At 37.6% G+C, this 15,225-nt stretch overlaps 1 protein-coding gene across 3 annotated transcripts in view; it reads left to right on the top strand.

The window, feature by feature from the left end:
* Window positions 1-15,225, top strand: part of LOC148846577 (uncharacterized) — a 42,695-nt gene that overhangs the window by 17,025 nt on the left and 10,445 nt on the right. For all 3 annotated transcript variants that reach the window (XM_088954387.1, XM_088954386.1, XM_088954388.1), the window contains 2 exons: window positions 7,554-8,886; window positions 9,512-9,781. In XM_088954387.1, the coding sequence (XP_088810513.1) occupies window positions 7,554-8,886; window positions 9,512-9,781 (1,603 nt within the window). The remainder of the gene's footprint in view (window positions 1-7,553; window positions 8,887-9,511; window positions 9,782-15,225) is intronic.

The raw sequence follows: 15,225 nt of genomic DNA, 5'->3' as shown, positions 1-15,225 counted from the left end.
CAAAACTAGTGCCTCATGCGGCTTCAAACTCCCCTTGGAAAGTAATTCTTGAGGTACTTCCAACTTTTCTTAATTTTATCTATTGAGATGTGGGTTGTGGAAAGAAAGTTCTTTTTTGGGAAGACCTTTAGTTGGGGGAATTACCCCTTAAACTGCAATTCCTTGTACTCTATGCTTTGTCAGACTATAAGGCTAAGGCTATTGCTAGGTTCGGCTTATCCTCAGAGCTTGTTTTAAACTGGGACTTTGATTTTAGAAAGGGTTTGAGGGATAATGAATGCGGATACCTAGTTCTCCTACTTTCAAAATTGGAAGAGGTCTTCTTGGAGCAAAATTCCTTGGACAACAGAGTTTGGTCTTCCTCCCTTGTGGTCTATTTTGTGCTTCCTTTTTCAAGCTTCTTACCCACTTAGAACCTGTGGAAGAGAATTTCTCGGTAAAAGAAATTCGGTGTAAACCAATCCTTCCTAAAGTGCAAATTATTTGTTGGGAAGTATTCCTTGGAAAGGTTAACACTTGTGGCATGCTACGGAAAAGAAGGCTAGTTAAGTGCCTCGCTCCTCACGTTTGTTTCCTCTGTTTGGCACTTTGGCTCGTGGTGAGACCTTTCTTCATTTACTAATCTCGTCTTTTGTGTCTTGCATTTGGGAATACTGCTCTTCACTCCTTGGTTGCAGATGGGATCCCCCACACATAGTTTTCAAGGCGCCAAGGCTAGGCTGGGCGTCAGGGGGCACCTTGTTGCCTAGTTCCCTAGGCGATGGATTTTTTTATATAGAAAACATAGATCCTAGGGTAGTTCCCTAGGTACCATAGCCATATTTCCTTAATAATTATTCATAATTTTCACAAGAAAAAGTATAGAGTTAATGTTAAAGTAGTAGAAAATGTGTTGATTAGAGTATTAGACAAAATTTTAAGTTCTTCCTTACTTATTGGTTCAGGTTTTAAAGTCTGTGAGGGTTCAGTACAGCATTTAGCAATGTTTGTATTGATTAAATCCTAACGAATAAGAAAATAATAAAAAGAAATTAGTATATAAACACACAAAATGAACATTTTAGTTAAATGCTGCCTATTTTATAATTATAATGTAAAAAAATAAAGAATAAAAAAATATTTTACGATACATAGTACAAAACTGCTTAGCGATTTGGTGAGGCGAGCCTCAAAGGGTGCCTTGTCACCTTGACAACTATGCCCCCACAAGATGTCAGCTTATTCAGCTCCAACTTCTTGTGGCAACAGAAGAAAAGGGGAAAATGCTTATGGAGGGTAACAAGAGCAGCTATGGTATGGACCATTTGGGAAGAAAGAATTCAAAGGATTTTCAATAAGAAGAGCAGACCTAAGGAGGAAGTAATTGATACTATAAAAATCAGATCCGCACACTAGGTAAAAACTGTAGAAATCTTCAAAGATGTCTCAACAAATGAAATAATAAGGAAATGGAAGGAAGTGGCACAAATGGATACACAAAGAAATTATCAAGATGGATTGGAAACCTCTAAAGCCAAATAAATTGAAGCTGAACTTTGGTTGTAGCTCTTTTGGTAACCCTGAGAGCATAGTTTTCAAGGCACCAAGGTGAGGCTAGGCAATAGGGGGGCGCCTTGTCGCCTAGGCGATGGATTTTTTTAAGTGAAAAATACATATCCTAGGTAGTTCCCTAGGTTCCATAACCATCTTTCCTTAATAACTATCCGCGGGGACTGAACCCCATGGGGACTTCCTTTTCCTTAATACATATTCTAGACATAAACTTCCTTTTTATGTCTAGAAAATCAACATATTCACGAGAAGACAAAGAAGAAAGAAAAGGAAATTGAAAAAACATGGGGACTGAACCCCTATTTTTGTTATAGGAAAAGAAGAAAAGAAAAGGTGGAAGAAGAAATGTGTTGATTAGACAAAACTTTAAGTTTTCCCCTTACTTATTGGTTCAAATTCTGAAGTCTTTGAGGGTTCAATACAGCAGTTAGCAATGCTTGTGTTGATTAAACCCTAAAAATAAGAAAATAATAAAAATGAATTAGTTTATAAACACAAAAAATGAATATTTTGTTTAATAATGTCTATTTTATAATTATAATCTCAAAAAAGTAACAATATAAAAGTATTTTATAAGACAGTATACAAAACTGCTAGGCGAACCTCCAAGGGCGCCTTGTTGCCTAGGTGTCACCTTGACAACTATGCCTGAGAGGGCAGGTATAGGGGGAGTCTTTAGAAATCATCATGGAGAAGTTGAACTTGGCTTCAGTCAGTGCACGGCCCGTTCAAACAGCCTTTATGGCCTTGCATTGGGAATATCTCCCCATGAGATAAGGTACATAGGTATGGAGATACTCCCAGTGGAAGGTTGAAAAGGCTGTTCGAGCGGTGTTTGAACGGACCTTGCACTGACTGAAGCCGATCTTGGAGAAGTTATGGCTTTGTTCTCAGGACCAATTGGGTATGGAGACTCAGTTTAGGCAGAAATAATGGCACTCTTACAAGGCTTGAAACTAGCAGTGCAATTAGAAGCTAGAGAGCTGGAAGTAGAAGGGGACTCACTATTGGTCATCTCTTGGGCTAAGCAATTAAACTCAACACCCTGGAAGTATAGATTTGCATTCAAGGAGATTGACCATCTAGCAAAGAGTTTTAACTCTAAATTTGGGTGAGTTAAAAGAACAACAAATGGATTGGCAGATACTCTAGCAAAACAGGGAGTTGATAGGCCTACTCTATTTGGGCCAAATTGTATCTGGTTGTATCAAAATAGAGAGATGATGATCCTTGTAATCTGGGACAAATTGTACATTGCTGTACTATGGGCTGCAAAGTCGCTAAAGCACTTGTAACCTGTTTTTAAATTAATAAAAAAAATCTCTTCTCTGATCAAAAGAAAAAAAGCATAAAAGTGAGTCTATTTATGTGTTATGTTGGTGGGTTCGGAGTGGGATCAGTAGCAGTCAGATGGGAGGATGAAGTTTATATATTCACCACTAACTGATTAAATAATAAAGAAAATGGTGAGGGTTGCTGAAACCCTGTTTAACCATTCTCTGATCATAGGGCAGACCTTGGTGTTTGTTACTTTTTTGCCAATTTGGGTTTTAATGAAAGATTTGAAAAGGGTTTTAATATATATATATATATATATATATATATATATATATCGCTTGAAGTTTTTTTCCTCAAATCTTTGAAGATAGTGAGAAGAGGATTTTGTTATAGAGACAGTGAGAAGAGGGAATACAAATGGTCTTATGGGTGGGTTTTTCAATCAAGGGCAAATTGGTCAGAAACATTTAAGTTTTTGTCTCGCTCACCATATCTGCAATTATTTTCTAAACATAAATGGGTTTGCCATTACACCAAACTTTATCATTTAATATGCAAAATGCCGTATAATTTATGTAATAAACATAATCCATAAAAAATTATGTAATAAACATATGCATTACAAACATTCATTTGAATGCATATATTGTACTCATTTTCATATGAACAGCAGAAGGAATGGCTGAACAAATAAGGAGATGAAGAGCGATCAACCCATGGCTTGCACCAAAAACAAGCCCTCCACATGTGAAGAATACATGAACAAGGCTCTAATCCAATCAGGGAGAACCCAAGACCAAGTATATACAGAAAAGAAAAACAAGAACCAGAAGATCCCCTCAAAACCCATCTGACAGACAAAGAGCCAGCCAACCAAAATGGCCACAATTGTGACAGCCACCTAAAATGGAAGGGGTGATCCTTGCTTTTCCTAGTTAGGAGAAGTAGAAAACCTAGCAGAAATATTCTAGGAGGCTGAGCTTCAGGAATTATAGTCATCATTATCTGAACTTATGATGGGTTGATCACTCCCATCCCATTGTAGTCATGAAGCAAAATATTTATTTATCTCAAATTTCTTCATTTTAGGTATTTTAAATAGCACTTACCTTCCTAAATTCATTTTGTATTGCCATCACTTCTTATAGGCTAGTTTGTGAACAATTGCACATTGTACATATGGTTTCCATATTCACCTCCACCATTTTTACATACGGAGTGAAGAGTCCAAGGGTTTTCTTTTCACATTTACTGTTTCTCTTTTCTTTTTCTAGTTTCATACTTCAAGTCTATTTGGCACAATACAAGGTCTGAACTAACCAACACCCTCACCACAAAAAAATTCAATACGGGTGATTAGGATGATTTTTTTCAACATGGTGATGTGGCAAGATCAGAGTTTTTGACTGCAGTTTATGGGGTTGAGAAGGCAAAAGAACTGGGTATTAGTAGGCTGATTGTTGAGGGAGACTCGAAAACTGTGGCTAAGTGGCTGTTTAAGGGGGAGTGGCATGGCATTTGAGGAATGATTTCAGAAGATTCAAATGGCTGTCACAGGACATGTCAATCCGAGTGAGATGGGTGTGGAGAACTGCAATAGTTTGGCAGATAGCTTAGCCAAGCAAGGGGTGCATAGAACACATATTTTGGGCTCAAATGTAATACTGAATTGGGATAGCTTCTAAAGCTGGTTTCTTTCCCACTTCTTATTGTAATCCTATTTTCTTCTAATTAATGAAATCTTTTTTTTTTCTCTCTGTTACTGATAAAAAAAAGATTTTTAACAAGTTGATGGTAGAACAGAGGCCCCCAACCTGTTCAGTTTGATCCTTGGATTAAATGTAACAACCAATAGCGCTGGGCATAAACAAGGAGGTTTAACATTGAAATAGTAACAGCAAGCAACTATAAGCAAATCTATTCAAAACAAGGACAAAAATGTGATTAGAATGAAAAAGAAACAAGGGCTAATTTTGGATCAAGTATGGTTAAAAATGGACTGCTACATGAACAGAAAAGGTGCTGTCACCACATTCTGAAGGTCCAAGCTGAAATCTATATGAAATGGAAGCAAGAAAGGGGGTTAAGTATGAAATAGAGTGAAACCAGATGAAAGACTAGGAAAGAAAATGAACAGAATTCCATTACATAACTGATGATAACTTTATCATAAATCTACTGATGAAACTAACACTACCTAAATAATTAGAAGACTATAATTATCCTTAGAGGATTTAGCTAGTGCCTTGAGTGTTGATGTAGTTCCTCTATTTTGCGGGATGGACCTGCAAAATGAGAACAAGAATAAATAACCTAGGAATTAGCACCTATTGCTCTGTTTACATCAAATACTCTTCTCTCTTTCCAACTCAGCATCCCTAACTTCCTGCTGAACATCCTCTTTCTATTCCACCAAACTATCTATAAAATCTCTCTGCTTCCATTTAAGGATTTTGTTTGACAAGAAGCCACCTATGGGTACTCTAGGACGTCAATTGTATTCTCGATCTTCAATTAACATTACAAGAAATTGCTTTGAAGGGATAATGACCTCACCTTCAGTAGTGATTCAGAATTCTGAACTCGTATAATTTACCTGCATATGTCATGTGAATTGCCATCAGTGATATCATCAACACCATGATACTTCAGTCAAATCATTGACATTTCTGATTCTGACAGTCAAACAAAACAAGTTTTCTACATGTATTACCTATGGCAATAATGTAAATCCCACAAGCAGAGAGGGGTCCCTGACTCCCTGTGATTCTCATCCACTCTTGCCTTTTTTTTTTTTGAAAATGCCTTCAGAAATTCAACCAAACGACTCCATTTTTTGATATGGAAGTGCAAAACCTATCCATATGAAACTTTCATCTCAAATTTCTTCTTTATGTGCAATATAAATAAAGAAAAAAGCTTCCGTGCCTTCTGCCTATTCCTCCCAAATTCATTCAGATTTTTTTTTTTTATTTTTTTTTTCAGTAGTGTTTGAACCTACATATCTTCTGAACTAACATGTTTCCAACAAATCCAATCATTTTCTATCATTTCTATCACATCGAACTATAATTTTATATTATCTATGTGCCAAACTTCTTGTTTCTCCATTTTCAGCTTATACTAAAACTGCCGAGATACATATTGGTTGGTAGTTGATTAACCATCAATATCAGATTCTAGTGTATCCGTTAGCAATTGTCTGTGAAGTTTTGTTCCATTTACGTCCTTCTATCTGAACTGAATTAAAGGTCAATATCTCCATAACCTCTAACCTCATTAAGGTAATACGCCAATCATCAAGGGCCACTTACACAAATGAGTTACAGACATTGAAACTCCTTCGATAAGAAGTGAGAACAATGACTTATTGGCAACTCGAGCCCCCCATATGTAGATATATAAGTTCCACTAGTGGAATTAGTATCCCTCATGGGCCTTTTGATGATCCAGAAAATGGTCCAATCAGCTTAGAGGGAAGCCCTTCCTATTGCCAGCTCAACCAGGTTCTTACACCCATCAAATTATGGAGGTGGGGAGAAGATTAACTCTCCTAGGAGGTCTGCTAGTAGAAAATTGGAAGATCTCCAGGAGGCTTTATTTATTTGTTTAGTTTGTTTTTCTATCTATAAATAAGAAAAGAAAATATCTATAAAAAAATAAAATAGATAGAAGATACAAATCAGCTTGCAGGATCTTCTCATGTTTGTCATATGAAATCCCTTTGATTCTTCTCTATCCATTACCCTAGAGCTAAGAAGGAATAGCTTCTCATTTGTCAATTCACTTGTACTCTTAAATTTAAAACATGGAAGTTTCATTATTGATATTTGATCAGCACACTGGTAGATGATGGAATTTATATGATTGACTGAAAGAAACAACCTTTTTTAAGAAATTTTATGTTATGTGGTTTAAATTTAGTTATTTATAATCCACTATTGTAAAACATGCCTGGGGATATGTGAGTTATTTGGTATGTCCAAGAAAGCGAAAGTTTGCTGATCAACTATACCACTTGCGATTATGTGGGCCATTTGAAAGTTGTATTGGCAGATTTAAAAAAGGCCAAAGAAATGTGGTACAGCAAGTTAATGGTAGAAGGTGACTTCAAGGTCATAACAGGCTTGTTGGGAAGTAACGAGGAGGAGCCGTGGAAGCACAGATGTGAAATCAGAGATGCTAAAGAGCTTTTAAAGGGATTGAGGGCAGTTATCCAATGGGAACTAAGGTTTACAAATAGCGTAGCTGATGGGCCGGAAAAATATGGGGTAAGAAGGAATTCAATCTATTGGGGAATAGTACACCAAGGGAGCAGGGAGGAATTGTACCTGATACTAATCTTATAAGGATGGTTACTGAGGCTGACCTTTGATCCACTCTTTCTTACTCTACAATTTACTGATTAATAAAATTTTCAGTTACTGATAAAAAAGCGAGCCATTTGGTACAATAGAATTTTTGATAAAAAAATCAACATCTGAAGCAGGGGTGTTAATCTGGTATTAGAGGAACTTAGGAATTGGATGTCTATACACAATGTATTTAAATATGCCATTTTTTCTTCTTCTTCTTTGAGGTTGGACTTTTTGGAGGTCCCTAAATAGATTATACATGTACAACATCTCATTGTATAGAGGACCATTTTCTTTTTGATACCAATGTATGTACTTCACCTTATAAAAAACTGCATGGTGGATGTCTGACAAATTGTTGAAATGCAGGTCCTTGACATTTAACATTAGGAGAGTTGCAAACCTCCTTCTGAGCCAGAGAAGCAGCTATTCAGAAATAAATAACCATGGGGCACTTTTTAGACATCAACCACCTTCCTATTCATGCAGACCATACTCACAGTATAAATCTTCTAGTAGAGGATATGCTTCATTTACATTGTACAAGGCCAAAGGGAACTTATACCACAATGGTTGTACCAGAAGACACTTTGTCTCCTCAGCAAGTACTGCTATGACACATCATGCCCAAGATGCTTGGAGAAGACTTTCACAAATATGTTCTTATAGAGGTCCAGCTTTCCCATCAATTAGTAGGATTGCTTGTGCTGTGAGCTTGGCATTGAGCAGATCACACGTTTTAGCACCTAGTGTCTTTGCCTTTGTTATTGGAGAGGTAGCTTGGGCACAGAAAACTTGGGCAGATGTTGAACACTTGTCCCACAGAAATGCATTCTATGCTAATGCACAAGATGGACATATTTACTTGACCTCACTCATGTTCTCTCTCCTAGAGGGTTTTATTGTGTTTCTGAGATCGTTTTATTTGGCGATTTTATTCTTGCCCACCATGACAATGGCACCATTTGCTGATTGTTTTGGAACCCAATTTCGGAAAGTTTGGCTTCAGGTTGTGCGTTTTACACTAGAAAAAGCGGGCCCAGCATTCATAAAATGGGGCCAGTGGGCGGCCACACGACCAGATCTCTTCCCCAGAGATCTATGCATTGAACTTTCCAAGCTTCACAGCAAAGCACCGGCACACAGCTTTGCCTTCACAAAGAGAACTATTGAGTCGGCATTTGGTCGCAAGCTTCCTGAAATTTTTGAAGATTTTGAAGAGGAGCCTGTAGCATCTGGAAGTATTGCTCAAGTGCATAAAGCTTCTTTGAGATTTCGGTACCCTGGTCAACAAGTCAAGCCCATTGTTGTTGCTGTAAAAGTTAGGCATCCTGGTGTTGGTGAAGCAATTAGAAGGGATTTTATGATAATTAATTTGGTTGCCAAAATCTCGAATTTCATCCCTACTTTAAAGTGGTTGAGACTGGATGAAAGTGTGCAACAATTTGCTGTATTTATGATGTCTCAAGTTGATCTTGCAAGGGAAGCTGCTCAATTAAACAGATTTATATATAACTTCCGAAGATGGAAGGATGTATCCTTTCCAAGGCCACTATATCCACTTGTGCACCCTGCAGTCTTAGTAGAGACTTACGAGCAAGGGGAAAATGTTTCCCACTATGTTGATGAGACGGAGGGAAATAATCGAGTTAAAAGTGCTCTTGCTCACATAGGGACTCATGCACTTCTTAAGATGCTTCTGGTAAAATTTCATTATACTCTGGCTGTATAAATAATAATTGAGGAATGTGGTTGATGTGGTTTTAGTATAACAAGTATGCTTCATTGTAGTAGGGGTAATCCTGTCATTGTACTGGTCCCTGTTCCTTGCATAATAAATAAATAGAAGACTTAGCAGTGCTAGGGAGGGATTTGCACCTCTACGTTCTTCAAAATTTCTATTATTTTTTCTCTTCTTTGTTTTCTCCTTCCCATCTGTAAATTACAGAACCAGATCATAACCAGGAACATTATTTTATCTCATTTAAGCTGAACATTATTTTATCTCATTTGTTTCCATAAATTATGTTCTTATACCTCTATGTAGTTTTTCTATCTTCTTTTGTGTAGCCTTTGGATATTTCCTCCTCCCTCCCTTCACCCATCCAGGTGCATACCTGCACACAGATAACTTTTGGTAGCATACTAGAAACTTGGATTGTATTATCAATTTTATGGTGCTTGATTCCTTTCTATTGTGGTTCTGAAATTCAGATGCTGATAATGAACCTCTCAATGTGAGCTTTACTAGTCTCTATAACAGAAGATTGTATAGTTTGAGCTATTGAATTGTGATAATATTCTGACATTTCATATTCCTTTTACAGGTGGACAATTTTATCCATGCAGATATGCATCCTGGAAATATCCTTGTTCGAGTAGCTGAAAACAAATCTACACCTAAACGGATTTTTAAATCCAAGCCTCATGTCATCTTCCTTGATGTAGGCATGACGACTGAGCTCTCTAAGAATGATCGGGTGAACTTGCTTGAGTTCTTTAAGGCTGTTGCCCTTCGCGATGGCCGTACTGCTGCAGAATGCACTCTGAGATTGTCAAAACAACAGAGCTGCCCAAATCCAGAGGCCTTCATTGAGGTAATTCATAATAAAGTAATATTTCTTCTAGGGGGCAACATGTTGGTTTTCATTACCAAATGGAACATATTCTTCTTATACCATACAGTCATACATTTCTTTCACAAATCTGTCTTTTTTCCATAAAACAATATGCTTTTTATTGACACAACTCTAATGTAGCTTAATGTATATCATTTCAATTGATATTTAAGGGGATTACATACAAGGGGGACAGACAACATGAAGTTTGACAAAGAATTGCCAAAGAATGAAAAAGATGAAAAATAGCAACCAAAGATTACCACTCTCAGCTGATGCAATGGTTATACTTTCTGTAAAAATCCTGTGACTCCACTAGAATGAGTTTATTCTGGCTTCTAATTAGACTCCTAGATACTCTTAAGAATAAGAACTGGGAAAATAGTACTGCACTTAAAATAACAGTTTCCTAAACAAGATAGGAAACTTTTTAGTATGGACCTTCTGAAAAGAGAAAACTCCCTAAAGAACTGTTTTTTCTTTCTTAAAAAAAATAGAAACTACGATTTTAAAAACTGCTTTCAACTTCCAAGTATGGGTGCAGTCATTTATTCATCCTTTCATATTTTTTAGTAACTTTTTATGCTCATGACTCTTCAGAAGTTGATTTGCCGTATCCTCTATTTCTGTAGAAGGCTGAACTAAATCAGGAAGAAAGATCTCTGTATTCTTTGGTACAATGGAGAGATTCATGACTGCTGCTCAACCCATAGAACTGCTACTCAGATCAAAAACCTTTTTTTTTTTATTTTTTTGAAAAGATAAGGTAACAATTTTATCAAAAGAGAGAATGAAGTACAACTATTTTCTGGCAGAGAGAGTTCTAACCACGAAAAAAAGAAACAGCTTACAAACTCCACAAAAGACTGAGAATTGAGCAGCTGGGGTACATAGCACTCCAGGTTAAATCCTCTGTACTTTTTCAAGTGTTATAAAAGACTCGACTATTTCTTTCAGCCCAGATTGATGCTAAAACAGCCACAGGAATGGTAAACACACTTGATCCCATTTAACTAAGTGTATTTTCTTTTCTTCGTCCCATCCTCTCCAAAGGAAGTTTCTCTGCAAACTCTCTGACTTTGTTTGCCACTTTGAGAGGGATTGGAAGAGGGAGAGAAAGTAGGTGGAGAGATTGGATAAAGTACTTTTGATTAGAGTCACTCTACCCCCAAAAGAAAGATGTTTAGCCTTCCAGGACGACAGTTTCTTTTCCATTCACTCAATTATTGGTTCCCAAATAGAGGAAGAAATACATTTAGCCCCTAGAGGAAGCCCAAGGTATTTCCTGGGAGATGGTCAACCTGACAAGTTGACACACCAGTCAGCTCCTCCAAATTTTCAACCTGCCCCACTGGGATGATTTAAACTTTTGCCCAAATTCACTTCGAGACCCGACAACACCTCAAACCAGTAGAGGATACCTAATATTAGCTCCAACTGCTCGGGGGAAGCATCAGTAAAGCATAATGAATCATCAGCAAACTGAAGTGGACTTTCCCCCTCCAGGAGAAATTTCAAAACCTTCCACAACCCAGCCGAGGAAGTCAACTTGCTGGACTGAAAAAACATTTCCATGAGACAAATGAATAGCAGGGGGAAGAGGGGATCTCCCTGCTTAATTCCTCTGGAGCTCTCAAAAAAACCTGTGGTTTGCCCATTAATAAGTACAAAGAACTTTGGAGAAGTAATGCAAACCTTAACCTAGTTCCTCCATTTTTACCTTAACTTCATCTTCTCAAGCACAAAATCAAGACATCTCCAGGTCACATGGCTGTAGGCTTTTTCGATGTCCAACTTGCAAATCAAGCCAGGTTTACCTTCCCTCCCTATAGAGTCAATAAGCTCATTTTCTATTAGAACACTGGCATTTGCCTGCTTGGAACAAATGCAGATTGGTTTTCAGAAATCACACTACTCAAAAGCCCTTTCATTCTTTCAGCTAACACTTTCTCCAGACGAGGAAGAATCTTAAAAAGGAAGTGTTGTTCATTATGAGCTATGAAGTACAGAGTCAAGACATTTATCTGAGTCTCTGTCTCATCACTTTTATCATCAGTTTTCCACATCAAAATATCTCCCCCCTCCCCCCCCCCCCCCCGACAGAAAAAACAAAAATAAAGAACTTGTATTGGATCTTGAGGCATTTCACTTCATTTCATGGACACACTGTCACACATTTTTTTATTGGTAACTTTTGCTCAATTTTATTAATATGTGAAGAAGAGTAAATATATAAAAAGCAGTTACAATGAATGCCCAGAACTCCCTAATAACTCTTAATAGCTTACCCCTATGATGGTCCCTTACATTACATGTATCATTCCATATCTCTATCCGAGATCCCCCAAAACAGTTGGTCTCTACTGGTGCCCTGTCTAGCTAGACCATCAACCTTTACATTTACTGATCTTCATGTCCAAACAAAGGTGTTCTTCATCTCCCTAGCCATATTCCTAGCTTCTCTTATCATATGTCTGTGTGTCTTTTTTTTTTTTTTTGATAAATGAGTAAGATTTTATCAAACCATCAAATAAGAGTTACATGCATCCCATGGAAAGGCATGAGGTGCGACCTTTCCTTTAAGACTAGTTACAGAATTGTAAGTACAAAAGACATGAAGCCCAAAATACAGTAGCTTGAAGAACCCCCTGTTTTGCAAGTGAATCAGCCATTGAATTTGTTGATCTGCCTACCCACTGAACTCTAATTGCTATATTCCTTGTTAGCCATTTAATCTTTTTAATAAGATCTCTAAAACCCCATATCACAGAGTCCGGATCCTTCAACCAACCCACTATCACCTGGGAGTCCCCTTCAATAATCAGATGCTCTATGCCTAGCTGATTTGCGAGCTGGATTCCTTGTACAACAACAAGTAATTCGGCCCTTAAAGAGTGTCCCACACCCACAGGACCTAAGTACAAAGATATAATGCTACTGTCTTTATTTCTCAGCACTCCTCCTATGCTTGAAGGTCCTGGATTACCTCGGATACTTCCATCAAAGTTCAGCTTGATAAACTCCTCCCCCGGTGTCTTCCATTCAACCACATGTCTGTCCTTCCTAGTAGAAGTATTAGCCACTGCTAACTAGCTTCTCCATAGGTCATCAAAAGAGTATGCATCAAAGAGGTTTAGAGTTTTCAACCACTAAATTGCCCTTGTCAGAATACATTTTTTAACTTCCGAAAAGCTCATTTCTTTTTCACAAAAAACTATGGTGTTCCTTTCTTCCCAAACCATCCACAACAAAGCTACTCTTATTCTCTTCCACATAATTCTCACTCTCTTTGTATGCCATTCAAAGATAGACAGACTAAACAATAATCTAGTATCAGGTGGTAGGTTCCACCTACACTTAAACAACATAAAACTCCAATTCCATAAAGCTGTAGCAAAGGAGCAAGAGATCAGTAAGTTGTGACAGTCCTCATTCTGAGATTTAAAAATAACACACCAATTAGGGGATAAGCATTATTTTGGTCTCCTCTTTTGCAGGTTTTCAAAGGTATTAATCTTACCATAATAAACTTCCCAACAAAAAACAGCAATCTTTGGGGGAATGGGTCTAGTCCAGAATTCTTTAACTGAGAAGTTCTGGGGTGTAGAAGTGGAGCAAAGGGACTTGAAGAAAGAGGAGCAAGTGAAAAATCCTTTCGGGCTAGGGGTCCAAATTCTTGTGTCAGGCTTGAGGAGATCTAAACAAATAGACTCAAGTGAAGACAATAATTCTGAAACACAAGCACTTTCATCATCATGTAACCCTCTACGGAAACCAAATCCTAGTTTAGGGCCACAGAAGAAGCTGGGAAGGAAAAAAAACTGGAAACCGGCTCTTTCTTATAAAGGGAAAGAGAGTAAAGAGAGGGAAAAAGGTCTTTAAGTGGTTGGTTGCCTACCCAAATGTCTTCCCAAGAAAAAACATTGTTTCCAGAATTAACATCATACCTGACCAGATTAAGAAAATGGGGAAGGATTCTGTGTATGGCCTTCCAGGGCGTTGAAAGAGTCGCCCGTTGAGATACCTCGACATCCCAACCGTTTTGCGAACAGCCATGAATACTATTCACCACCTTGTGCCATAACCTCTCTCTCTGCAATGGTCATCTCCAAAGCCACTTCCCTAGTAGAGCTTCATTCTTAAGAACTAGGTTACCTAATCCCCATCCCCCTTCTTCCTTACTTCTGCTGACTATCTCCTACCTAATCAGATGATCCTTCTTCTCTTCCATTGGCTCCCACAAGAAGTCCCTCATCCCTTGAGTGATTTAAAAGGCACACCACAGACGAATGCATTTTGAGGTCTGCACCTCTCTTAGGCCCAGGTTCAGCCCCTCAGCTCAGGTGTGAACCTTTGTTAAAATTTGCACTTTTTGAAGCATGGTGGCTGGGCTGTGGCGGAGCCCCCAAACCCCTGACCAAGCCCCTTTATACTTTTTATGCACCATACACTTTTAAAACTAGTCTTCACCAGACTGGATAGTCTTGTTTCAGCCACCCTATTGACCTCCCTAGTTTTAAACTATGAAGTACTGTTGCTAATTCCACCTCTATTGAGCTCTTTTGGCAATTGATCCTCAAAAAGTAGCCTTCACTACATGCAATGATTTAAAATTGTAAGTGCAAAAAAAGCACAAAGGGCATTTTGCACCCGAAGTGCAAGGTTCAAGGCAAGGCACATAGCTTTTTGAAGCAAGGTGCAAAATTGCCAAAACTTAAAAAAAAATCAAAAATATTAAAAATATTATACATAATATTAATTAAAATTTTAAATTTAATTTTTTAAAAATCTATCATCTCAAATTAAAATACATAAACATAACATGTGAACCATATTCAAAATGAAAGTTTAAAAATAAAATGAAACATAGCATATAAAACATATTCGAGGATGTAAAACTCTCAAATATCTTTATTTTTTCCCAATTGCACTACTTCAATGATTAGTGTGATGTCAAATATTTTGAGTTCCTGATTCTACGAGCTGCCTTTCTACCAAGTCCCTTGAGGCAAGCCCAAATAAATCCATGTTAGGGTCTTAAATTCTTAATTCGTACTGTTAATGTTGACTGTGTAGGGGTATTTTGGTCTTCATATTTATTCTTAAAGTTGATGATGTGTAATGTTTTATTAGTGGTTGTGTTCCATACTTAAGTAGGGGCAAAGGAGTCTTTTTGTGTTTGAATAGAAACATATAAATTAAACCTGGCCGACTAGAGAGGTGATTAATCTCTCTTGTTCGAACCAGAATCCTTCTTCTCTATTCTCCCCTCTTCTCCTTCTACTTCTTCTAATCTTTCTATTACTTCTCCAATCCTTATTCTAATAGAATTCAAGAGCAAATTTGGTTATAATATGGTATCAGAGCCAGGTTGACAAAATTGAGTCTGCCCAGAATTCTGATTTTCACACATCCAGCCTAGG

This window comes from Nelumbo lutea, chromosome 7 (assembly GCF_056320005.1).
Source record: "Nelumbo lutea isolate HS-2025 chromosome 7, American lotus-T2T, whole genome shotgun sequence".
Classification (NCBI taxonomy): Eukaryota; Viridiplantae; Streptophyta; class Magnoliopsida; order Proteales; family Nelumbonaceae; genus Nelumbo; species Nelumbo lutea.
Note: the sequence above shows the minus strand (reverse complement) of the source record. Positions and strands in the feature narration are given on the sequence as shown.